The 27,407-nt window shown below is 43.7% G+C and overlaps 1 protein-coding gene across 1 annotated transcript in view; it reads right to left on the reverse strand.

Annotated features, from left to right (window-relative positions):
- GRK3 (G protein-coupled receptor kinase 3) overlaps positions 1-27,407 on the reverse strand; it is a 539,783-nt gene that overhangs the window by 399,390 nt on the left and 112,986 nt on the right. Inside the window, exon 2 of the mRNA XM_082258195.1 lies at positions 3,291-3,367. Within this exon, the coding sequence (XP_082114321.1) occupies positions 3,291-3,367 (77 nt within the window). The remainder of the gene's footprint in view (positions 1-3,290; positions 3,368-27,407) is intronic.

Here is a 27,407-nt window from a genome sequence, read left to right on the forward strand (position 1 = left end):
ATATGGCAGTGTGAACTGCCTGCGAGTTCAGTGCGATAAGGGATCCCACAGTGGATTTGCAGGGTTCCCCCATTGCATATTTATGAACCGGGACTCAAAGTCTTTCAAATTAGGAAGCTATTGATAAAAAACTGTCAATATAGTGGTTTGTTTCACAGAACACTTCACTACATGTCATGGGAAGTAGCAAATTATTACCATTTTAAAAATAAAATGCGGCCATTAAACTGCTTTTTTCAAACTTAAAAAATTTTAATTCATGGAATATAGCAGGTTAAAGTGACCCTGTTACTATAAGGTTTAAGCAAAAATAAAGGCAGCCTATAAAACAAGACGTTATATACATACATTTCTGGCAGGCCACGAGTAAGAATTCCATAAACTTGCAGGTTATCAGACACTTTTAGGTATGTCCAATACCTGCTCCCCATTGGCTCGTATATGCTGTTGTGATGTATGAGCCAATGGGAGGAACCACATGCATTTTTTTTTTCCCCAATAAAGTACAAAACATCCACTGAGGTGCAAAATGGACACCACAACACACTGCATTGTGTAATTTAGTCTGTAAAACAAGTATTACAATTTGTTTTCGTTATTTTGTTTTCTCTTTTTAAATTTACTAGTTAAAGTGGAACTGCGCTGCATCTGAGAACCACAAACCAAAAATGCCATTTTATTCATTTTTTATATTCAGAGCCAACTCCCCCATCCATCCATGTCTCCATGCTTTATTTTGCGGAGAAATCATTTTGAAAAACACCCCCTGGCATTTCTAGCAGTAGCCATCTTGAGTAAGGGCAGATGATTTATGTAGCATTTACTTCCTGGAATCCATCTGCCCCTAGCTCAGGCACTGGCTGAGCTGAGAACCCTCCCTCGCCTCCTAAAGACTCCTGGGTTTTATGACATAGTTTGCCTAGGAACAGAAACCAGGAAGTAACTGAAGAAATGTAAAAAAAAAAAAAAAAAAAAAGTAAAACGAGTAAATATGATAGGATTTACTACTCTATCCATTTACTAAGGCCAGCAGCATAAGGATTAAAAATAGTCAATGTTGATTTAGAGAGTGAAGTTCCACTTTAACATTAAAGCGGTAGTATACCGCTTTTTTTTACTTTTAACTACAGGTAAGCCTATAATAAGGCTTACCTGTAGGTACAATAAATATCTCCTAAACCTACATGGTTTAGGAGATATTTGCTTTGTATGCAGCCGCTGGCGCATGCGGCGCATGCGCTCTAAGGGTCCGGCGGACCTTCAGAGTTCCTTGCCATGAAGTGCCGGAAAATGACTCCCTCGCGCATGCGCAGGAGTGACGTCATCGAGGCTCCGGCGATGTGATTGGCCGGAGCCGCGATGACGTCACTCCCGCGCATGCGCGAGGGAATAATTTTTCGGCAAGGAATTCTGAAGGTCCGCCGGACCTTCAGAGCGCATGTGCCGCACGCATCAGCGGCTGCATGCAAAGCAAATATCTCCTAAGCCGTGTAGGTTTAGGAGATATTAATTGTACCTACAGATAAGCCTTATTATAGGCTTACCTGTAGTTAAAAGTCAAAAAAAGCGGTATACTATCGCTTTAATGTTAAAGTGGAACTTCACTCTCTAAATCAACACTGACTATTTTTAATCCTTATGCTGCTGGCCTTAGTAAATGGATAGAGTAGTAAATCCTATCATATTTACTCGTTTTAATTTTTTTTTTTTTACATTTCTTCAGTTACTTCCTGGTTTCTGTCACAGCGCCGAAGCCGCCGAACCCGGAAGAGACGGATCTGAACGGATGCCCCATGCATCTTTATGGGGCATCGAATGTCAGTGGAGACATGTCCGCTGACATCCGATCCGATAAATCCGGACGGATGGAAACCCTATTTTCCATCTGTCTGGCGAATCGGATGAACGGACAGACGGTCCGTTCTCATCCAATTTGCCCATAGAGAAGAATGGGGACCTGACAGCTCAGTCTCCCCACACAGCACGGAGACAGAGCTGCCATCCACCTGCTCAGCGGTGGATCGGCGGATCGATCCCCCGCTGAGAAAAACAAAGTCCGCCGATGGACTGCTGTGTGTGAAAGGGGCCCAAGTCAAAATATTGCTTTAGATCCACAATCCTAGAAAAAGTGCCTACAAATTTTGGATTAGGAAGTGCCAATTCCCTGCCATGGAATGTGCTTTAAATTAGCCTTTAGGTCCAAAACTACACTTGGCCTAGCATGGACAATGAGACAGGTGAAGTGACTGCAAAATTACAACATACATTTTTCAAACTTACTTCGCTGTGAGATTACTTAGCTGTGTTATATAAAGACGTATAATAGATGTGACAAAGAAAAATGATGCACATGCAGAACTGTTACCCATACCAACCAAATTCCTTATTTTAGTTTCTCAGAAACCAGAAAGTTTACTACTAGCTTTAGGCGACAACTCAAAAACTGCTCTAGATTTCTTTGTGTCCTTTTTCATAAAGCTAACCCTATGAATAATTCCCCATCAGTCGCACATACCTACCCATATATGGCACTTTTCCACTGCAAGTACCGGCTCGGCTCTACTCGGCCCTGTTTGCTTTTCCACTGCTGGTACCGCATGGTACGGTGTTGGAACGGTTCGGTACGGTATAGGTTTGCTTTTCCACTAAAGTAGTACTAAAGTTAAGTGGGTGGGATAACAACGATTCTCTGACCAATCAGTGGCTAGTAGTGACTGCATGCAAAGGATTGTGGGATATGGCACCGGTTATGGTACCTGTTGGAACCACAATCGAGTAGGTACTGTTTTTGAGAGCCGTACCGTTCGGTTCCATGCAGTGGAAAAGCGCCGCCGTACCGTACCGAACCGTTCCTACACTATACCATGCGGTACCAGCAGTGGAAAAGCACAAAAGCGAGCCGAACCGTTCGGTTCCATGCAGTGGAAAAGCGCCAATAGTTGGTTCCATATTCTAAGAGGAATAGAAGTAGCTAGCAGTAGTCCAGGGAAACCATGTATGCATACAGGTATACTTATTGAAAGGTACACTGGAAGGGTGGGGTGTGTACTGAAAAGATAACAAATACCTTGGCATGTAGTCTGTGTTCCCTTAGATTTCCAATTGATATGAACTGCAGTATACCTTAAAAGCATTTCTGTGATTTTCGCAATTACATTTCCTTATGGAAATTATATGAATACAAATCTTCTGACTATTCGAGGTGGACTGAAGACATCACGGTTTTTATGGTGGCAATCAGAGGAAGCCTTGTGAACATTGTTAGCAACATGACAATATACAGAACTCACCTATTTTCTGGTTGAATATCTTGTCAAAGGTCAATTCACCTCTTTCTTCTAAATACTTTTGCATCACACTTCGAATGCTGAAAATAAATAAGCAACAGTGATTAGCAAACCTGCAGGTGAGGAAATAACTACATTTAGATTTTAAACGCTTTATTTTTTACAGCTTAATTTCTGTTTTCTAATATCCAATTAGCACAGAAACTCCCAGGCTCCCGGCAAAATAGGTTTGTGAAACAGACATATCTGAAACTGGCCAGTGGCCACACCATTTAACAGTCCACTTTTTTTTTTTTTTTTCATTAAATTTTAACAAGCATTGTTGAGCATACTGCGCGCATTGTGGTGTTTACTCTTTAGGTTATATTTTTGCAAGAATTTTAATGCACAAAAACAAACTTTAAACTCATAAGATATTTAACAGTGCACAAAAAATAAATGCCCAGTAAAAAAAAAAAAAAAGAAGAATGCAGAAATGTAAATAGAGCATCTCGAGAATTTTCTCTTTATTAAAACCAAGCTACTAAAAATTTTTCTCCAGGGTGGGAGAGTTTCAAAATTTTATAAAACTTCATGGTGCGATATAAGAAATTCACATTCATGAAGGACACTGATAATAACTGCATTCATGTAAGATCTCTGTGCTTTATATTAAATACGTAACTGTTACTTTTATAATTTAATGTTGTTAAAATGTACCTTTCCATCTCAGTCTGCAGCTAGCTATAATTATCTTAACCGAACAAAAATTTAAACAGTACCGAATGCATCCAGTATGGATAAAAGGAAACATTTCATATGTAAATTCCCACAGAAATGTATTTTTCTATGTGGTTGGCTCATTGCTTTCCCCAGCAATTTTCTCTTTTTACAACACTGAATGATCACTTGACTGTAGCAGGCAGGCTCTCCCACTTAGAACCCAGGAGATGCATGTATCAAGATTCCATAAAAGAGCAAAAAAAAAAAATATATATATATATATTTTTTTTTTTATGTATGTATGTATGTATGTACACACACACATATATATATATATATATATACACACACACATATATATACGTGTGTGTGTGTGTGTGTGTGTGTGTGTGTGTGTGTGTGTGTGTGTGTGTGTGTGTGTGTGTGTGTGTGTGTGTGTGTGTGTGTGTGTGTGTGTGTGTGTGTGTGTGTGTGTGTGTGTGTGTGTGTGTGTGTGTGTGTGTGTGTATAATTGCTTTTCAATGAATCAAGTTTCGGAACGCAACTGTCTGATGAACCTTCTGAAATTCACCCAGTGGGTGGCCCAGCCGGCCCTGCTCAAGTGACTTATCAAAAGATCCTGAAAAGCTATTGCACCAATCAAATGCAGCTGCTGTTCGGCAGCTGCCGCGATACAATAGTCCAGCAAGGGAATTCGCACATCTACGCTGTTAGCTTGGATGAAGGAATCTGTTATGGTTTTTTTTCATTCAGCCTCCATGCTGAATGAAATAAATTGGACATTGTAATGTCAGCATTAGAGCCATTTCTTTCCACCAAACTTGCACTTCCAGGTAGAAAAAAAAAAAAACATCAAAACGTTTTGTACAGAAGACCTTTCGGTAATTTTTACAAATCTGCATAAGGACATTTCTGACAAGTCTTAAATTGATTGTAAATGATCACCTTGTAAAACAACCCATTCAGTCTTCAAAAAAAGGCATGTATACCGATTTTTTTCTTTCCCGGGCTAGATTGGCTTGTGTTAGATGCAGGGATTTTAGTTTTAGGGTGGACTTAACCTTTAAAATAGAAATGAAGGGCAAAAAAACTTGTATAGATCTAAAAATAGATAATAAATATATTTTTTCCCTTTTTTTATAGGTGATCACATTCCCTCTGTTCTCAGCTGCATAAGAACTGGGGGAGGAGAAGCAACAGCACACTACGTTTCCAGTATAGCTAGAGAACTGACCACATTGTGCTCTCCTGCTTAGCGTAGTCAGTTTTTATTAGGAAAGCCGAGGAAATGGCAGGAACACCAGGGATTTCACACAAAGGAAGCAGCTGGGATATCCTGCACCCTGGAGTGATAGGTGTTGGTATAAAGCCACTTCCCTTGCTGTCCCCACTCCTCCCCTTTCTTGGGACGAGCGGGTCCACCCGTACATCGGCGTCATGCCGCACCTCCAGCGCTTTGCGTCAGTGATCCACTGACGTCACCGCGCTGTATGCGTGCCATTACATCTACGGGACGGAGAGGTCCGCCCCTGAGCGTTCCTTTCCTCCACGAGATCACAGATGCTGCGGCTCTGTTTTGATCTCTTCCAACCCGCTGCATGACGTTAGGGTCCCATCTGTGCTGCCGTCCCTGGATCCATTTGGTAGGTTCACCACTGCACTTTTCTCTCACTATCTCATTCTGACCTATTTTATCCTCTCACTCACTCCCTTTGGGTCAGCTGCCTCACAATTCCTTTCAGCTATTCACCACTTCCTTGTTCATCCCTGACCCTCTTTCACACTACACTAACACCTTTTCCCTCCACTTCTTGGTGTTTTCTTCTCTCTGGCTCATGTTTATCTATTGGGAATTTTTCCCTCACCAGCCCTTCCCATCCCACACATATTATGCTTGGTATCTTCAATTGGCAACAATTGTTACCTTTTATCATTACAAAAATTATATATATTCACATGTATTAGGTTGGGAGGTGCTACTTCCGCATTGATATATCTACCACTTACCTACCATGGACCCCCATATCGAGCTGTCACATTTGGGATCCTTCAGCTCCCGGGTTAGATACAAGACGCCATTGCCACAAGGAAATCCAATTTCCCATTTAATTCTCATGGAGTTGTGAGTATTCATACTCATCATTGGACTTTTTAACCCAATCTTAATGGTATTGCATATCTAAATTAAAGTGTTCTTTTTATAGATATTCCGAATATACTGATCTCTGAAGAAGGGAGATAGTGCTCCCGAAACGCGTCAGATCTTAAAGTATTATTCCAATGTCATACTATCTCATCCATGCTATGCCTGTAAATGAGTGGCTACACCAAGTTATCTGTCAATTGTTGATTTTACATTGCCTGTGTTGTATACTATGTATATTACAGCCTTTGAGCTAAAGCATGCGCCATTGAGCACATGCAATCATTTGTATTCCTACAACCTGTGCATATATATGCAATAAAATTGTATTGCTTTTATCAATTGTGTATTTCAAATTTCTTTAGCCACCAAACACGTACCTCATACAAAGTCCCGTGGGCCAATTTCTTTTGTTTGTAAATTGATTGTAAATGATCACCTTGTAAAACAACCCATTCAGTCTTCAAAAAAAGGCATGTATACCGATTTTTTTCTTTCCCGGGCTAGATTGGCTTGTGTTAGATGCAGGGATTTTAGTTTTAGGGTGGACTTAACCTTTAAAATAGAAATGAAGGGCAAAAAAACTTGTATAGATCTAAAAATAGATAATAAATATATTTTTTCCCTTTTTTTATAGGTGATCACATTCCCTCTGTTCTCAGCTGCATAAGAACTGGGGGAGGAGAAGCAACAGCACACTACGTTTCCAGTATAGCTAGAGAACTGACCACATTGTGCTCTCCTGCTTAGCGTAGTCAGTTTTTATTAGGAAAGCCGAGGAAATGGCAGGAACACCAGGGATTTCACACAAAGGAAGCAGCTGGGATATCCTGCACCCTGGAGTGATAGGTGTTGGTATAAAGCCACAGCCAGCAGCCTGCACAAATCAATGACAGGCTGACAGACGCCACAGCAGGATATCTGTAACCACACATCTGACCATGTGTACAAGGATGGGTGAGGCCATTCATCCTTCTTTGTAATCTCTCAGGTACAGTCTGTCATTGATCTGGCCATGGTTGTATGCAGCTCAGGTGCAGAAATATGCTCCTTCTTGACAATGTACAGCCCTCTGCAGCTGTGTGAATGAGTCCTTGTATATATTAGGTACACCTGTTCAATTTCTGGGTAATACAAAATGCTAATCAGCCAATCACATGGCAGCAACTCAAAGCGTTTAGGTAACTAGATGCGGTGAAGACGACTTGCTGAAGTTCAGAGTATCAGAATGGGGAAGAAAGGGAATTTAGGTGACTTAGAATGTGGCATGGTTGTTGGTGCCAGAGGGGCTGGTCTGAATATTTCAAAAACTTCTGATCTACTGGGATTTTCACGCACCATTATTGCTAGGGTTTACAGAGAATGGTGGGGAAAAGAGAAAATATCCAGTGAGCGGCAGTTGTGTGGAGGGAAATGCTTTGTTGATGTCAGAGATGAATGAGCAGACTGGTTTGAGATGATAGAAAGGCAACAGTAACTCCCAATAACCTCTCTTTACAACCAAGGTATGCAGATACCATCTCCGAACGCACAAAACCTTAAAGCAGATGGGCTAAAGCAGCAGAAAACCACACCGGGTGCCACTCCTGTCAGCTAAGAACAGGAAACTGAGGCTACAATTCGCACAGGCTCACCAAAATCTGACAGGAGAAGATTGGAAAAATGTTGCCTGGTCTAATGAGTCCCCATTTCAGCTGCGACATTCAGATGGTAGGGTGAGAATTTGGCTTAAACAACATGAAAGCATGGATCCATCCTGCCTTGTATCAAAGGTTCAGGCTGGTGTAATGGTGTGGTTGATATTTTCTTGGCACACTTTGGGCCCCTTACAACCAATTGAGCATCATTTAAAACACCACGGCCTACCTGAGAATGGTTGCTAACAATGTCCATCCCTTTATGACTACAGTGTACTCATCTTCTGATGGCTCCTTCCAGCAGGATAATATACCATGTCACAAAGCTCAGATCATCTTACCACTGGTTTCCTGAACATGACAATGAGGTCACTGTACTCCAATGGCCTCCACAGTCACCACATCTCAAATCTAAAGGAGAACCCTTGAGATGTGGAGGAACGGGAGATTTGTATCATGGATGTTCAGCCGACAAATCTGCAGCAACTGTGTGATGCTATCATGTCAATATGGACCAAAATCTCTGAGGAACGCTTCCAACACCTTGTTGAATCTTTGCCATGAAGAATTAAGGCAGTTCTGAAGGCAAAAAGGGGGCCCAACCTGGCACTAGCAAGGTGTACCTAATAAAGTGGCCGGTGAGTGTGTATTCTGTATATATATATATATATATATACAGTGGCGGTTCTACATTAAATTGCTCCCCGGGCGAGACTCCCTCCCGGCGCCCCCCCCCCCCAAAAAAAAAAAATAACATGACAAAACTTCACATCTTGTACACACCACACATTTTATTGTAGTAATACTATGTCATTCCATAACAGTCCAATTTTTCATGTCACAGTGCCCCTTTAAAAATTACAGTATCCCTCATCACATCACAGCACCCCATTACATTGCAGCCATTTTCACCTCATAGTGCCCCTTTACACATCCCAACACCCCATTACATTGCAGCCATTCTAACACCAATGTGTATACTAGTGCGGTATGACTTAAACCTGCAGGGGGACCAGTTTTTTTTATTTGTAAATTACTTTACTACTGCTTTAGGCCTGATTTACATGTATGTGGGTTGGCGGCCCACATTTTAGAAGGGCACAGCATACTATTCATTTGAATGGGCTGCTATGCCTGCGTTTCCCGTAGAAAAAAGGTGCATGCAGCATTTTAAAATTTCAGGGGCCTTGAAATCCATCCTGCTTTTGCACCATGCGACTTACTTGCAGTTCCTGCACTGGCAAGCTTTCTGCATTTTTAGGTATGTGGGCCATGCATTTAAAAACACAGTGCGTTTGCATGACACAGTTAACACAAATGTACTGTGTTTTTAAATGCATGGCCCACATACCTAAAAATGCAGCAAACTTGCCAGTGAATGAACTGCAGGTAAGTCGCATGGTGCATGATGCCACTGAAATTTTAAAATGCTGCATGCACCTTTTTTTCTGTGGGAAAGCAGCTCATTCAAACGAATAGGATGCTTTGCCTTTGAAAATGTGGGTCCCCAACCTGCATACATGTGAATCAGGCCTAAAGTAGGCCCATCAAGCAGTGTCTGGTCTGGTGGTGGCCCAGCCATGCAGCGTGCTCTCTAATAAATAAATCCTTCTGGACACAGCCTGGTAGTGGTGGCTGGTGCTCAAAATTTTTGGGGGGGCGCAAACAGAAAAATGTAATAGGCATTGCTTTGCGGCAAAAAACTCTGTAAAAAAATAGTGTGACTTTGAGGTCACAAAAGTGTGAAAGGGGCCTTCAGTAATTAAGGTATACAGTGACCAGCGTACCCCCTTTCAAAGCACAGTGACCAGCGTACCCCCTTTCAAAGCACAGTGACCAGCGTGCCCCCTTTCAAAGCACAGTGACCAGCGTACCCCCTTTCAATGCAGAGGCCAGCGTGCCCCCTTTCAATGCAGAGGCCAGCGTGCCCCCTTTCAATGCAAAGACCAGCGTACCCCTTTTCAATGCAAAGACCAGCGTACCCCTTTTCAATGCAGAGACCAGCGTGCTCCTTTTCAATGCAGAGACCAGGGTACCCCCTTTCAATGCAAAGACCAGCGTACCCCTTTTCAATGCAAAGACCAGCGTACCCCTTTTCAATGCAGAGACCAGCGTACTCCTTTTCAATGCAGAGACCAGCGTGCTCCTTTTCAATGCAGAGACCAGGGTACCCCCTTTCAATGCAAAGACCAGCGTGCCCCTTTTCAATGCAAAGACCAGCGTACCCCTTTTCAATGCAAAGACCAGTGTACCCCTTTTCAATGCAGAGACCAGCGTGCTCCTTTTCAATGCAGAGACCAGGGTACCCCCTTTTCAATGCAAAGACCAGCGTACCCCTTTTCAATGCAGAGACCAGCGTGCTCCTTTTCAATGCAAAGATCAGCGTACCCCCTTTCAATGCAAAGACCAGCGTACCCCTTTTCAATGCAAAGACCAGCGTACCCCTTTTCAATGCAGAGACCAGGGTACCCCCTTTCAATGCAAAGACCAGTGTGCCCCTTTTCAATGCAAAGACCAGCGTACCCCTTTTCAATGCAAAGACCAGCGTGCTCCTTTTCAATGCAGAGACCAGGGTACCCCCTTTTCAATGAAGAGACCAGCGTACCCCTTCCAGGATGCTGTCATGTGCCCCCCCCCCTCCTCCCCCCCATTCCCAGTTGCGAACATAGAGGAGAGCGAGAGCAACTTACCTGCAAGTGACTACAGTAGTGTACACTACCCTCCTTGGCTCCTCCTCCTCCTCGCCTCGCCGCCCCCGCCGCTAGTTCTGAGCGCGGCCGCCGCCGCTGCATAATCTGTGTGTAGTAGTGTACTCTCCTCCTTGGCTCCTCCTCCTCGCCTTCCCCCCCCCCGCTAGTTCTGAGCGCGCCGCCGCCGCTGCATAACCCCTGGCTGTGTGTGTAGTGTACTCTCCTCGGCTCCTCCTCGCCTCTCCCCCCCCCGCCCCCGCTAGTTCGGAGCGCACCAGGCAAACTTTACCGATCCATCCATCGGCTCCTTCAGCAGCAGGGGCGGCAGCGGCGCCGCACCAAAGATGATTTTCTTTTTCTCCAGGAGTCGTTCGTGTGCCGAGTGCCGCCCCCCACGTGATGCCGCCCCGGGCATCTGCCCCGTTCGCCCGTGCCCGAAACCGCCACTGGTGCCGAGTGCCGCCCCCCACGTGATGCCGCCCCGGGCATCTGCCCCGGTCGCCCGTGCCCGAAACCGCCACTGTATATATATATATATATATATATATATATATATATATATATATATATATATATATATAAAACGATGGATCCACTTGATTGTATTTCAAGGAAAAACACTATAAAAAAGAATGATCCTCTTAAATTATTAGGCCATATTTAAACATCAGGAAGACTATTCAAATTTAGATTTTAATTATATATATATATATATATATATATATTGTGACAGGAAGTCAGGTAAATCTGGGAATGTAGTCACTGAGAGGAGACACATTCCCACCTGCTTTGAAAAGTTCACTGATACTATAGGGTGTTGGCTGCAAAAAGAGCCAGCAGGAAGTTGAAAACCATTCAGCTGTTCAGAATGAGGAGATCAAGGCCTCTATAATTTGTCCAGAGAAAATCTATTGAGTGCTGCCTCCTGTCGCCGTGTGGGCTGGGAGAGGAAGGCAGACATACGTGTACCTCCCGACGCCGTGTGGGCATGGGAGAAGGACTGCTGCCTCCTGTCGCCGTGTGGGCTGGGAGAGGGGGACAGTCGGATGTGTGCCTCCCGACAAGCTGGTGAGCATGGGAGAAGACCCCCTACAGCGATGTGAAGCTAAGGAGGGTAACCACGAGTGAAGACGTCTCAAAGGTGAGAAGACAAAGTGTTCCATGTGAAGAGTGTGAAGAGTAAAGGGACCTGTTAAATGAACTGTGTTCAATGTGAAGAATCTGAAGAGTAAAGGATCCTGTTATAAATGAACATGTGCTGTGTGAAAGAAAACAAAGGGACATGTTCAATGGACAATGTTTGTGCTGTGTGAAAAGCAAACAAATGGACATTTGAGTGTCTGCTGTAGGATCAGCAGTGTCGGCCCAACAGTAGGTTGGAAAGACTTCTTAGGTAGGTTCCAGCGTGAGAAGGTAGCCGCCCACAGAGGCAAGGATTTATTTTGTCTTTTATTTTATTTTGGCTGTTTTGACGCTTGCAATTGTGTGAAGTAAATTGCATGAATAAATCAGTCTTGTTTTCAACCTCTGCTCGGCTATCTCTCTGTGGAAACGCACCCCCAAAGGGGTCATCCACGCCTACCACCGAGCTAATCCCTTACAATATATATATATATATATATATATATATATATATATATATATATATATATATATATATATATATATATATATATACACACACACACACATATACACACACACACACATACTTAAACATATATAGAGCCATTAAACCAATATTCACTGTTTAAGTTAACAGTTCCTACTAACTGTTGACTGAATTGAGTCATGATTGGAAAATGGATTAAACTCCACCCCCAACATAAATAAAATAAAAGAACAATGACCTGAACAAAGCCTAATTATACATTTGACACAAGCACAGAATCAGAACTGGAAATAAGTCACTAGGCCAACTAGTTTCTCAAGTTTCAGAATGTGCTTCCTCTTCTAGCATCAGAATCTGTGCTTCCTCTTCCACATAAGAAGTACAATGCTCTCCATCTGATACAATGATGTATTTTTCCACCCTGTTTAATACCATATTATATATATACATACACATACATATAGTACCTTGGATATCACATTTACATCTTGGTTTTAAATTTGTAGTGCCAATAGACCCCAGACCAATAAAAACGCGCTACTGTATATAGTAGCTCGTCAATCATTAGCCACTTGCCGAACAGGTCACGTTGACCCTACTGCGGCAAAGTGGCTCAATATCGTCCAGCGACGTAGATCTAGGTCGCTGGACTCCTCCCCTTGTGGGTGGCGCCGGAGGCTCGCTCCCGCTGTATTCAGTCACAACGGGAGTCGGGCCAGGGGATCAACGCCGCTCTTACATGATCGTCGGGGATCGAGTGTGGAGATCCGCCCGCTTGTGTAAAAAAAAAGGACATAAATTTAATTTGGGTACAGCGTTGCACAACCGCGCGATTGTCCGTTAAAGTAACGCAGAGCCGAATCCCAAAATATAGACTGGTCAGGAATAGGATAAAATCTTCCAGTCCTAAAGCGGTTAAAAATACGCTCATTGAGAATTTTTTTTGTCAAAGACATGTAGCTAAATACATTTTGGCCTAAATATATGACAAAAATTGAATATATTGGATATTTTTTTAACTTTTTTATTAAAATCGCAAAAAATGAAAAGCGCAGAGGTGATCTGTTTGTGGGGAAAAAAAGGACGTAAATTTCGTTTGGGTACGGCGTTGCATGACCGTGCAATTGTCAGTTAAATTCGCAAATTGCCGAATCGCAAAAAGTGGCCTGGACGTACAGTAGGAATATCCTCCAGTGGTAAAGTGGTTAGATGTGGTGGCTGCATTTATTTTTTTGTTTATGTTTTTTAGACTTGTTTCCTCTGTTTTTACCTGATAATCTGGCCAGAAACACATCCTCCTTTATTACAGTGTTCCCACTTTAGGAGCAACAGGGACACCTTTGGAGTCGGTTCACAAGTCGCGCTCCCTCACGGTCCGTTGACCGCTACAGGACCTGTTCTAATAGGAGCGACACAAGTCGCTCCGAATTAGAAAAAGGGTCCTGTACTACTTCGGGGCGACCTCGGGGCGACTTGCATAGACTTCCATTATGTTAAGTCCCTGCAAGTCGCTCCGAAGTCGTGGTGCACGGGACTGCCCAAGTCGCCCCCGAAGGTTAGGAGATATTTACAGTATCTACAGGTAAGATTTATTATAGGATTACCTGTAGGTACAAGTTCCTCCCAGTGTTCCCATACATCTTCCATTTTGTGTTTTCACTTCCCTATACTTAATCTCTTTCACTGGCAAGATGCAAAGACTAGGTGGTATAGTAGGTAGCAAGTTCAAAAGTGGACTGTACTACCACTTTAACTTGCTACCTACTATCCCACCTAGTCCTTTTGAGCATCTTTCTAGTGAAAGAGATTAAGTATAGGGAAGTGAAAACACAAAATGGAATACCAATAGGAACACTAGGAGTATCTACATTAATCTATAACAGCACCATGCATTGCCCCTTTTTGTAGAGAGCAGAGAAAGCCCAGAAGCAATAAAAACCCGACAGCTAGAACAAACCAAACAGGGGTCATAAAGTCCTGCTGCTGCAGCTGAACACCACCAAGGACAAATATATATGCGGCTACTGGAAGACACTTCTGCAAGTAAACATTAATGCACTTTTTTTTTTAACCACTTAAGCCCTGGAAGATTTTACCCCCTTCCTGACCAGGGCCTTTTTTGCGATTCGGCACTGCGTGATTTTAACGGACAATGGCGCGGTCGTGCGACGCTGTACCTAAAACGAATTTAACGTCCTTTTTTCCCCACGAACAGAGCTTTCTTTTGGTGGTATTTGATCACCTGTGCGATTTTTATTTTTTGCGCTATAAACAAAAAAAGAGCGTCAATTTTGCAAAAATAACAATATTTTTCACATTTTTTATATGAAATTCCCCCCAAAAAAAATGTAAAAATCAAAATGTTTTAACATTTTGGGCCAATTTGTTTTCTGCTACATATGTTTGGTAAAAAAAAAAAAAAAAATCGCAAAAAGCGTATTTTGATTGGTTTGCGCAAAAGTTATTGCGATTACTAACTAAGGGAAAGATTTCTGTCATTTTTTTTTAACGCGTAATGGCGGCGATCTGCAATTTTTTTTGCGGTACTGCGACATTGCGGCGGACAGATCGGACCCTTGACTGACATTTTTGACACTTTTGGGGTTACCAGTGACATTACTGCAGTAATCAGTGCTATACATATGCACTGTTACTGCAAAATGACACTGGCAGGGGAGGGGTTAACTTTATTGGGGAAGGAGGGGTTAAGTGTGTCCCTAGGGGCGTGCTTCTTACTGTGATTGGACATGGCTACTGGTGTAGGAACAGTGATCAACGGTCCTACATAGTAGAACCGTATGATCACCATTCCTACACAGGGGAGAATGACAGGCGGCTTGTTTACATCAGCCGCCTGCCTTTCCCTCTTCACGGCGGACGATCGCGAGTGACCGGCGGACAACGGGTCCGCCGGTCACACGCACGGACTTCCCAGGGAACAGGGCGGGCGCGCGCTCACCCGCTATTGGCTCACAAGCAAGTGACAGGCTAGTGACGTACCGGTACGTCACTTTGCCTGGCCGGGGCTGACCGCCACAGTATATGTACTTGCGGCGGTCGGCAACCGGTTAACAAGCAATCCTGCAATTAATGATTCTATAAATGGTGAGGCCATGATTCTGCTGGAAGCAACACTTGGCTCTTGACTTTCTTCACTACCATTCATTTCAGAGGGCTCTCTTAGTAATACAGGCTAATATGTTTGCCATAACACACCATACCCAGTCAGCCAAATAGCATGAATAAACATACGGTGGAGTCACCTAGGATGAATGAGGCCAACAAGCAGTGTGGAATTGGCTTAACTGGTGATCTCCTGTATGTTGAGTCCCAACATCTTTGCTGAACCAATTCCAACTGTTAATATATTTACTGACTGAGAAATTCCAGAGAGTCTGGCAGAGTGAGTGTTGGCCGAGTCCCCATACACAGCCACACACGATGCAGACTGTACTCTGTACAAGCTGACAGTTTTCTAGCCACTGGAAAAAAAGGAGAAAGCAGGCTAGTCTAGCGATGCATTGCATCCCTGCTAATAGAATACCCTTTTCCAGTGGCCTTGGTGGCACCAGTCTGATCCCATGTTTCTAAACCCAGTACAGCACTCATTTACAGACCCACAATCTACTTGCTGTAACAGTATGTACGATAACTAAGAGTAATAATGCACTTCCAGGGTCTTGATTGGCCCCACACTGAAGCCCAAAGACGCGGACAGCTTGTAGGTATGACTAGATTTAGGCGTAGCCCCATGCTAATGCACCCAAGACAGATTCCTCTTCTACTACCTTTCTCTGACCCTACTACCATACAAATGCTAGATTTTCAGTGTATTGACAAATGGTGTTCTGTTCTGATTCTGGAAACTAACTGGGTAAAATAAGGTAATATATCCGCAAAAGACCTACATAGCACACAGTTGTGATGTACTATAATGTTAAAAAAAAAAGTAATTTTTGCTCTTTCACATTGGCTTTCAGTCTGGATCTATGGGCAGACAGTTGTAAACTGACATACACTATATTGTCAAAAGTATTGTGGCGCCTGCCTTTACACGCACATAAACTTTAATGGCATCCCAGTCTTAGCCCGTAGGGTTCAATATTGAATTGGCCCACCCTTTGCAGCTAGAACAGCTTCAACTATCTTTCTGGGAATGCTGTCCACAAGGTTTAGGAGTGTGTCTATGGGAATGTTTGACCCTTCTTCCAGAAGCGCATTTGTAGGGTCAGGCACTGATGTTGGAGAGAAGGCCTGGATCGCAGTCAGGGGTTGGGCTTGGCCCATTAGTTCCAGTGAAGGGAACTCTTAAGGTGACAGCATACCAAGACATTTTGGACAATTTCATGATCCCAACATTGTGGGACCAGTCTGAGGATGGTCCCTTCCTGTTCCAACATGACTGTGGGCAAGTGCCCAAAGCAAGGTTCATAAAGATATGGACAGGCGAGTTTAGGGTGGCACAACGTCCTGACCTCAACCTGATAGAATACCTTTGGAATGAATTTGAGCGGAGACTGCGAGCCAGGCCTTCTTGTCCAACATTAGTGCCTGACCTCACAAATGCGCTTCCAGAAGAATGGTCAAACATTCCCATAGACACACTCCTAAACCTTGTAGACAGCCTTCCCAGAAGAGTTGAAGCTGGTATAGCTGCAAAGGGTGAGCCAACTCAATATTGAACCCTACAGACTAAAACCGGGTTGCCATTAAAGTTCATGTGCGTGTAAAGGCAGGCGTCCCAATACTTTTGACAATAGTGTATGTAGCTTACATTCCTCCATTGAAATGAGCTAAAATGAAAGTGTGTTGTAATGGGCTGGCTGGTGCATTGGGTTGACATGGTATCCAGTTTTGTGCATTTTACTGTGTGATGCCATAACCCACAGCAAAACATGCACTTTTTATGCATGCACAATGGAATATTCTGAATGGGTCCTTAGTGGTAAAGCTGCATTCATATTATGACTTAGGTGTAGAGATTCAGATTTTTCATTCCTGGCTGCCTCTTCTTAACTGCTTACTGTCTGGTATCTTGGATGCAAGTTGTTATAACAAGCTCAAGCCCTGAGTTGAGCGTAATCAGGCACAGGGAAATGAGCTGAAAAATGCTCAAGTACAAATGAGGGCTCATGCTATCCAAAAAAAAAAAAAAAAAAAAAAAAAAAGAAAACTTTGTTTCAGTTCTACTTCCACTAAAAAAATTAAGTTCCATTAAAAACGAAATGAAGTAATTCTGTTGATCAAGTTATTACTACAACATATTTTATGGGCATTTATGTGCCAACAAAATGGCTGTCCTTTCAGGTTACATGTCACTTTAACCAGTTTCCAGCAGGGCAAAGCAATTTCAAGTAATTGCAAGACAATGTACAGAAGACGTGTATTATAAATCACAGTGGAGCACTCTGCTATCCAGTTGCATCTGCTGCCTGGGTCAATCTCCTATTATGTGCTAATTCATTGCAGGGAATCTGGATATCCTTTGCTTCTAATCAGGATAAAAGAATGGCCTCAGTGAAATCAATGTGCGGCAAATCATCTTAATCTAGTTTGGATTATTCTATCTTTTGTCTACGACTGTATTAAAGTCATTGATGCAGTAATTTAAGGTTGGGTAGCACAAAATGCTAATACATTGTATAAGGCTGTTTTCTGTTATCCGTATGCACACAGCGCTCGCTATGCCAGCTAGTCAGGTCACTCCGTGCTTGGTGTTTGCCACACCTCGGAATCACTGTAATATTAAACTGTGGCTGTCCTGAACAAACAACGGCCTAAATAAAAGCAACATACTAATAAGAAATTAAAGTGGTTACAAAGACAGAATAAGAATGTGTAAAAGAATGTGCCAATTATCACACTCAAATTTACAAAAGAGGCGCTAAATTACATACCGTCATGACAATATCTGAATAAGCCATTTCCGGGGGATTCCAAAAATAAATCATATGTCGTTGACTGTCACTCAAACCCTTTCTGAGAGGTTTACCATTATAGTATGTACAAATGGATTCTCTAATAAAAACAGTTTCATAAATCCGTTTTCTTATAAATTAGCTTGAAAGCAAAATTTCTGCTAAAACATTTCTTTTAGGGGACTTTGTCACCACAAGGACACTTGCCAAAGAATGGCATCCCTATAAAAGGGTAATAAGTGAGTCGCTACTACTAATATGCACACAGTCAGAATAAATAAATATAAAGTATAGATAGCAAATATAGTGCTTTAGTGCTTGATTAATTTGAACTAAAAAGTGCAATTCATACGACAATATTCTCAAGAAGATTGTGCTTAGATATTATAAATATAAAGTGCATTTAGATCTTCCCGAAATAAAGTGCAAAATGTAAACATTTACAAAATATTAGTGCTAGAATAATATAAATATAAAGTGCATAAAGTATACAAGTGATCTCAAATTAAAGTGCAACAATTGCTTCATGCCCAACCAAGTGCTACTTTTGAAAAGTGATTTAGTGCATAATGTCTCTATAAAAAGTATTAGCAATCCAACAAGTGGTAGTTCGTTCATAAGTTCCATCCAAAACAATTTTTTCTAAGTGATAAAAACGTTGTGCTCGGTGTAACTTATTCCGCCACCTAGTGCAAAATTGGCCACGCCAAATTCCACGCACTCAGGCCACTAGGGTCTATAGTGCTTGTAGTATCCCTCTAGCTGGAAGGAAATGCCACAAGTGGTAGCCAGGATCCCATACAGGGGGTTCATGATCCAATGTTAAGTTCTCTCAAAAAAATTACAATAAAATCTTCATTGCGCAATACTCTTTATTTCAAACTTCAATAACAAATTAAAATGCAATAAACCCACATTTTATATAACTTCCTGATGATGCCTTTCCGGTGAAATGCATTGAGGTTTCCTAGTGACATAATTTCCGGTTCGCGGCAGGTCCTGGTGGGGTGGAACATAGGTGGAAGGCACGCTATTGCAGAGTGGCAATTCCAAATTTTATTGCTAAATGAATGCAGACTGGAGGCACCCTAAAATGTGAGTTTATTGCAGCCAACCCCAAACTGTTCCCATAAAGTTGGGAGCATGAAATTGTCAGAACTGTCTTGGTATGCTGACACCTTAAAAACAACCCCTAAAAAACAACCGCACACCATAATCCCCCCCACCACAAAATTATCTGGACCAGTGCACAAAGCAAGGTCCATTAAGACATGGATGAGCGAGTTTGGGGTGGAGGAACTTGTCCTGACCTCAAACTCAAAGAACACGTTTGGGATGAATTAGTGCGCAGACTGCGAACAAGGCCTTCTCTCCAACAGGACTGACCTCACAAATGCACTTTTGGAAGAATGGTCAAACATTCACATAGACACATCCCTAAGCCTTCCCAGAAGAGTTGAAGCTGTTATAGATGTAAAGGATGAGCCAACTCAATATTGAACCATAGGGACCAAGACTGGAATGCCATTAAAATTCATGTTGCGTGTATAGGCAGGCGTCTCAACACTTTTGGTAATATAGTGTATAAAAAAAAGTAATTTTACAGTAAGCATACCCACACTATCTGTGGTGGTAGATATTGTCACGTTGGTGGTAGTCACTGTTTATGGATCGATAATCAAAAATGGTCATCTATGAGGACTTATATGTAGGGGTAAACCTTGGTGTCTCCTATCTTACACTTTACCTGATCAATAGATTTTTGGGACTTGAACCGATCACCTCTTTTCTCAATTTGTGCATATACTGTATTTGTGTATTAATTTTTAATTAAGCACAGCACTTGTTTGCTATTGGTATACTTACCCTTCTACTCTATTTACATTCCAGGCTATACTTACCCTCCTAGTCCATCTGCCATTTATCTTCCCAGCTATACTTACCTACCTCGCTCAGCTACCATTTGCCTTCCCTGCTATACTTGCCTTCCGTGTCCATCTGCCATTTAGCTTCCCAGCTTCCCTTACCTTCCTGGTCCATCTACCTGCTTGGTCCACCTGCCATTTACCTTGCCAGCTTTCCTTACCTTCCTGTTCCATCTACCATTTACCTTCCCAGCTGTAGTTACAGTACTTTCCTGGTTCAGCTACCATTCACTTTTTCAAGTACACTTATGCCTCGTTTCCACTGAGTGGTACGCTACGGTTCGGAACGGTACACATTGCGTTTCCACTGCCAATAGTACCATTTCATGATAGGCGTGGTGTAGCAGGAAAGCTGTGATAGACGATTCTCTGTCAACCAATCAAAGTTCTGCAGAGTGTAGCTCCACCCTGTTGGTATGGTACTAATGTGCTTGGTACCCCAACGAAAGGGTACCAAAAAGTGGTACGGTTCGGAATTAGGGTACCATTCATAATGGAAACGGCATAAATAGCGTACCGTACCGAACCGTACCTGAAAGCTCAGTGGAAACGAACCATAACCTTCCTTGTCCATCTACCACTTACCTTCCCAACAATACTTACCTCCAAATTTACCATTTATTTTCTCGAATGCCCAGGTCTTCAAAAAAAATAAATAAATAAAATTGCTGTTTCACTGCTTAACCTTTCTGGGCTTGTAAATACCTGCTCCTCCCACCAACTAGTATTCCATTACAAAACATATGAGAGGGGAGAAAGTATAAGACCCGAAAGGGCCAAACACTTGCAGTGATCAAGCAACAAAGAGATGGCATTTAAAGACATGGGCAAAGCAAGAATAGATAAAGAAGCAAAATCTGTGCATCTTCTACATTACTGTACATACACAAATTAAAAAAGGTAAGTAATGAATACGGATTTACAGGGCAATTTATTTTGCTGCCCTACAATATCAAAGGGTCAGATTGAGGCTGGTGCTATAATGCGATTTTAACTACTTGTTTGCAAGAGGATCAACTCCTTGTTAACAATTGCCTCATTTGCAATGCACTGATCTCTGCTGAAAGGGTTGCCAACTAGGGGTTAAATATCTCTCGCTAGAAAGTGATTAAAACATGACGTGTAGGTTCAGCCCTTTGCTCTAAGACATGCTACTTGTACAATGTTCCCTCATCTTGTGTAGTAAACAATCAGATACAGTTTGTTCAGGATGCAGGTGCCAGGCAGATCTTACTTTTCCAGCCTCAGTTAAGTCCACTCACAGATTGTAGGACCATTTTAAAAGTTTTTAAATGGCAGACATGTGCACAGAAAAAAAAAATAAAAAGATGGTTCCCCAATCAACACATTTGCGTTTTCGTTGTATTTGTGGAGAAACCAAAACAGCATAGAAATAGAAAAAATGGATTTTTGTAAAATCTTACCGTAAAATCCTTTTCTCTTAGCTCATCGACAGACGTAGTCCTCGGTGATACACCACCTTCGGGTTATGTTACCTCCGCAGGAGCAGGACTAGACAGGAAATTAAAAAGCTCTGGCCACACCCTAGGGGCAGTCCCAGAGGGTATATCCTCTCTCTCTCTGCCTCAGCAAATCAGTTATGTGAAAAAGCAGTGCTTAGAGAATTTAACCCAACCCAACTCCAAAACAGAGGGGCGGGGACTACGTCTGTCGATGAGCTAAGAGAAAAGGATTTTACGGTAAGATTTTACAAAAATCCATTTTTCTCTAGCGCTCATCGACAGACGTAGTCCTCGGTGATACACCACCTTCGGGACGTCCCAGAGCAGTATCACAACTGAGGGGTGGGAAAATGGAAATCAATCCCAATCTAGAAGGCCCAACCGGTGCCAACTAGAAGTTTACAATGCTCATCCTTAATGAGACTCAACCAAAAAAAGAGAAAACAATTTTTTTTTTTTTTTTTTTTTCAAACAGAAAAAAACCCTCGAGGTAGACCACCGGTCTCCTCAAATTGCGGCCTGCAAAACTTTGCGGCCAAATGAGGCATCCGCCGATGCCGTCACATCAAATTTATAGAACTTTGTAAAGGTATGTACCGACGACCAGGTGGCCGCCTTACATACCTGGACCACTGACGCCTGATGGCGAAAGGCCCAGGAAGTACTGAGCGCTCGAGTGGAGTGCGCCCTAACAGGGAACGGAGGACTCTGACCCTTAATAGAATAAGCCTGTACCACCGTTTGTCTAATCCATTTGGCAATGGTCGCGGCAGATGCAGGCAAACCCTTTCTGGGGCCATCCGTGATCACAAAAAGTGAATCCGTCTTACGGAATGATTCCGTAGCTTTCAGGTATACCCTGATTGCCCGAACCACATCTAAGGAATGCAACGCATGTTCCCAATGATGCTTGGGCTGAGGACACAAGGAAGGTAGTACAATATCTTCATTCAGATGAAAATCTGAAACCACCTTGGGAAGAAAAGATGGCTTAGGATGAAGTACTACCTTATCCCTATGAATCACTAGGTATGGTGACTGGCATGATAATGCAGCCAGTTCTGACACCCTGCGAGCAGAAGTAATAGCCACCAAGAAGGCCACCTTCTGGGATAGAGTAAGCAAGGGAATCTCCCTGATGTTTTCAAAGGGAGGTTTCTGTAGAACCGACAAAACCAAATTAAGATCCCAGGGCGGTAAGGGCGCGCGGACTGGAGGAGCCAGGTGCCGCACCCCCTGGATGAAATTCCGCACCAAGGATTTGGTAGCTAAAGGCTTCTGAAAGAAGATTGCTAATGCTGAAACTTGACCCTTGATGGTGCTCAAGGCTAGCTTCTGCTCAACCCCTTGTTGCAAAAAGGCCAATATTCGAGTCACCGAATAGGTACGTGGAGGAAATCCTAAAGATTCGCACCACGCAATATAAGTCTTCCATGTGTGATAATAGACTTTGCTGGAAGTCGCTTTCCTTGCTTTAATAAGGGTAGGAATGACTGAAGTAGACAAACCTCTGTCCTTCAGTACTTGGGTCTCAATGGCCAGGCCATTAAAACCAGCGACTGTAAAGCACGAAGGTAAATTGGTCCTTGAGACCACAGACACTCCCTGAGACGAAGTTCCCACGGAACGTCTGCGACTAACATGTCCAAGTCGGCCAGGCCGGCTTGAGGAGGCCAGCCTAGAATTTCTAGGACCACTGGCGCTGATTGGATCTGAACCAGGCGTCCCTAGAGGTATCTGGCCCCGACCATCCGAGAAAGTCTGGTCGTTTTCTGTTCCCACACATTTATCAGATACCCGATTGCTATCAGGAAGGGTGATCTTTTCTGGTTGAACCTCAGGGACCGAAGTCACCCGACTAGAGGCTACTTGGCCTATCTGGTCAACCAGATCCGATTCCTGTGAGGTATCGGGACTAATCTTAGGAAAAAGTAAAGGAAAAGATCTTTTCAGGGAACGGTAACTACCGCTTCCTGTGGTACTTAAATGTTGGAAGGGAAGAATCGCACCGGTAGTAGTGGTTGATGCTCGATCTAATGTCCTGAATACCGGTGAAAACGTCCCCCCACCCTGAAACCGGGTGGGGGCGCACCTTCAGGCTGTGTACTCCTTTGCTTCGGGTTTGGCTGGGTTGGTCCCCTTCTTGAACCCTCCTGGAGGAGTCTTGCTTTTCCCGCTAGTACCAGCCGGGCGCCCTTTATGGGCGGTAAAGAAAGGTCCTCGCTTGTTGCGAGGTCCCTTAGCTTTTGCAGCCTGTGGCAAAAAAGTGCTCTTGCCCCCAGTGGCATCCTTAATGATTTCATCTAGGTTGGCTCCAAATAGACGATTCCCCTGAAAGGGGAGATTGGTCAAGGTCTTTTTGGAACCTAGGTCAGCTGACCAGCATTTTAACCACAGCACACGTCTGAGGATCACTGCTAACTTAGATGCATGCCCTAATAGGGGAGTAGTGTCCAAGGCTGCGTCACAGATAAACCGTAGCCCTTGTATGATCTGTTCCATCAAATCAGATGCCTCCTGGGGAATATCTTTTCCCCTAAGATCTTGGCGTACCATTTTCGCCCATTCCGTAAGTGTCTGGGAAACTAGACCAATAACGATTACTGGTCTAAATGCTGACCCTATCAGAGAAAAGATAGTGCGGGACTCTGCTTCTATCTTTCGATCCACCGGATCCTTAAAGGACGAAGTGTCCTCCACTGGAATAACCGTGGCTTTATTCAGCCTGGAAATAGGCGGATCCACGACTGGTGGTACCGTCCATTTCTTAATGATGGATTCCTCAAACGGATAGCGTCTAGCAATACGCTTGGAAATAGTAAAGGTACGTTTAGAATGCTCCCATTCTCCTTTAATCTGATTACCAAAACATTTAGGTACAGGAAAGGCCTTCGCCGTCTTGATGGGCTTATTAGTCCCAAAAGGCCTCTCTGTTTCAGTTGCCTCTGCCGGTAAAGCCTCAAGTTTTAAGGTTTCTTGCACTGCCACAACTAGTGCGTCCACCAATGCTTCTTCCTGAATTATAGCAAGAGAAGAAGCGTCCTCCTCACTGTCTGAGGGGGCTTTACCTGGGATAACAGCCCTTGCAGAGGAACCTGCAACTGCCGTGACCATCTCTGAATCTGAGTCAGAGGTGTCAGATGGTATAGGGGTAGGCGGGGGTCGCTTCCTAGACCCCCGTCCCTGACAGGCCGCCTCCACCCGAGCCACCATAGACTCCAAAATTGCTGTAAATGACTCTATACTCTGTGCACCGGCGGGTCCCGAGGCCCCCTCGAGGGAAACAGGTGGGGGAATATGTGTGGCAGGGTCCATAATAACTCCAGTTACTTCCTGGATAATATAATTCAAAAGTAAAGAAAAAAACTTTTTTTTTTTTTTTTTTTCTGACCCCCAGCGCCACAAAAAGCCCCTTAGTGTTACCTGCTTAGGGATCCCTATCGATCGAGAGAGAGAGAGATAGACCCCCAGGCTCACCACTTGATGCTCAGAGTTAAACTGTAACAGCTTACAGCGCTGTCTCGACAAACAGGAAGTCTCTTGGCTGGCTGCCCAGGAAGAAAGGAGGCGGCTCCGCCCCTCTGCACGCCTTCCGGCGCCTCCCCCAAGCTCCACGAGGTGTAGGATCACCTCAAACATGGCCGCCCCCATGCTGGAGACACGAGGCTACGCCAAAATGGCGGCTCGTGCGATCCAGCAAAAAAAATGGCGGCGGCCTAAACTGAATAGCGGTGTGCTGCAGGGCACACAACACTCTCTCTGCATGGGGATATGGCGTGGTTGGCGGTACCGGCCCTGGCGGACCGCGTGGCCGTTCGGGAGGCCTGCTATTAGCTGGAGATCTGATCTGGAAGGCAGTCTACATGTCCGTGGCTTCTGACTGGTAGGTAGCTTATACTTAACCCATAAGATTCCCAGAATGCCACAGATTACATCTTTAAAACATGTATACAATAGATTGTTAGCTCCCAAGCCAAGCCTCCTGGCTTTTGCACACATAAATCACACTCAAAGTAGGAGGATCTGTGACATGTTATAGGATAGAAAGGACTCTTTCTTACCATACAGAGAGGGGCCCGCGTTCACCACAAAACCCGTCAGGGAAAAAGGGGGAACATACTACTTACCATACCGGAACCAGGCGGGCACCAACTCCTGACAGTACCCCTCTCCACCGGGGCGGGAGGGCTGTCGACCGATACGGACGCCGTGACTCATGGTCTTTGGCGTTTCGGCGAGACGTTTAACTCGCGTGGACAGTCCTTTAATGGGACTTTGTCGCGGCCGACCCAGCGCGGAGCTATGGCCTGCACGCGCTCGTAGGCTGAACTGGGGTGACCACCGGATCTCAACATCCAGCCCGTCGCCCAGTTCAGCTTTCTTGCTTGAAGATCTCACAGGAACACTGGAGAAAAAAGCTGTCTAAAAAATCTTTTTAAGAAAAAAATCTTGCCAGGACCTAAGATCCCAGCAAGGTGTCTAGGTCCTTACTCCTAACTAGACAGAAAATAACTGATTTGCTGAGGCAGAGAGAGAGAGGATATACCCTCTGGGACTGCCCCTAGGGTGTGGCCAGAGCTTTTTAATTTCCTGTCTAGTCCTGCTCCTGCGGAGGTAACATAACCCGAAGGTGGTGTATCACCGAGGACTACGTCTGTCGATGAGCGCTAGAGAAAGGAAAGTTTTGACTGATGGTACATTATGAAAACTTTAAAGCACACCAGTAGAAATTGCATCCCTAGTGTCAATCACATGTCATTGTGACGCACAGCTGCATTCAGAACGGACTCTAAACTACATAGAGTCCCATTACGTTGCTCATTTTGGCTAAATTCAATTTATTTAAATCAACAACCATTCGTCATTAATCAACATTGTCTCAAAAATGAGAGACCCACTTTGGAATCTTTAGCATATTGACCAAAGTCACCAATGTCTCCCTCTCAGACTAACATTATTCACAATCTGCTAAAGATCTATCTATCTATCCTTCCTGATTAAAAAGATGATTGGATATAATCAATGCGAGTGTGTATTGATTCACAGCACAATGTGCATACATTTCACACAAGCAAAGCTGTATAGCAGGGCTACAAATCTCAGCAATATTTTCTCTGGTGATGTGTCACTGGCCACAATATTCTATAAGCAGCTATAAATTGCAGGTGTACCATGATAAACATAAGCTGCATTGGAGGAGTTACTACGGAGTCTGTAGCAAGCTTCAAATGCTGCAAATTAAAGCTAACGGTCAGCAGAATCAATGCAACACAGCCTTCTAATGAATACCACAAATGATTGCTACACTATCACTTATGTCACCTGACCCTGGCCCTTAAATCTTACCTTTCATGAGAACAGAATAGGGGCTCAGTGCTGGCTTTCCTCTGAAAATATTAGTGGCCTGGTTGTGTCTGGCTACCAAAATGTAGCTCGACACAAGTCAGTCGTTTGATTGACATCTGTTGAAGTGACATTCGGAAAATGTTCCCCAACCAGCTCTTGCTGCTGATCAGTGTATTGGCAGGCTTACCAATGGGAGTCATCATGAAGGTCTACTAACGGCCAGGTACACTGTAGTGCCCCCGTCCCCCTGAGATAGGAGACCCTATCGGCGTGTCGCTACCTGCCTGAAGCCGAAGCCTTACTATATATAGGCCATTACGTTTGGAATTCCTGTCTGCAACATATTCTTTAAATTGATTGTCCCCTTAGAATCATGCTAAAGGGAGGAGGAAGTTGGAATCTAGTTGCCGCCATTAGTACATTTACCATAGGATCTCCTGGACATTTAGGAGAAGGCTGCGTACCCCCTCGCCATCTGGCTTCAACGGGCTGTTACCCTGTATAACACGAAAAGAAATACCGGTCTGTCATGGTCTCTCTGGCCCTGAGGAAGCCATGAGCGAAACACATCGGCTTGCTGGGGACCTACATTGACCGCCCTCCACCTGAGACCTACCATCCATCCTATACAGGCTTTGGTTTTCCCTTCACGGGTTGTATATCTACCTAATGACTCTGAGGAAA

Source organism: Pelophylax lessonae (assembly GCF_965119305.1).
Source record: "Pelophylax lessonae genome assembly, chromosome: 1".
Lineage (NCBI taxonomy): Eukaryota > Metazoa > Chordata > Amphibia > Anura > Ranidae > Pelophylax > Pelophylax lessonae.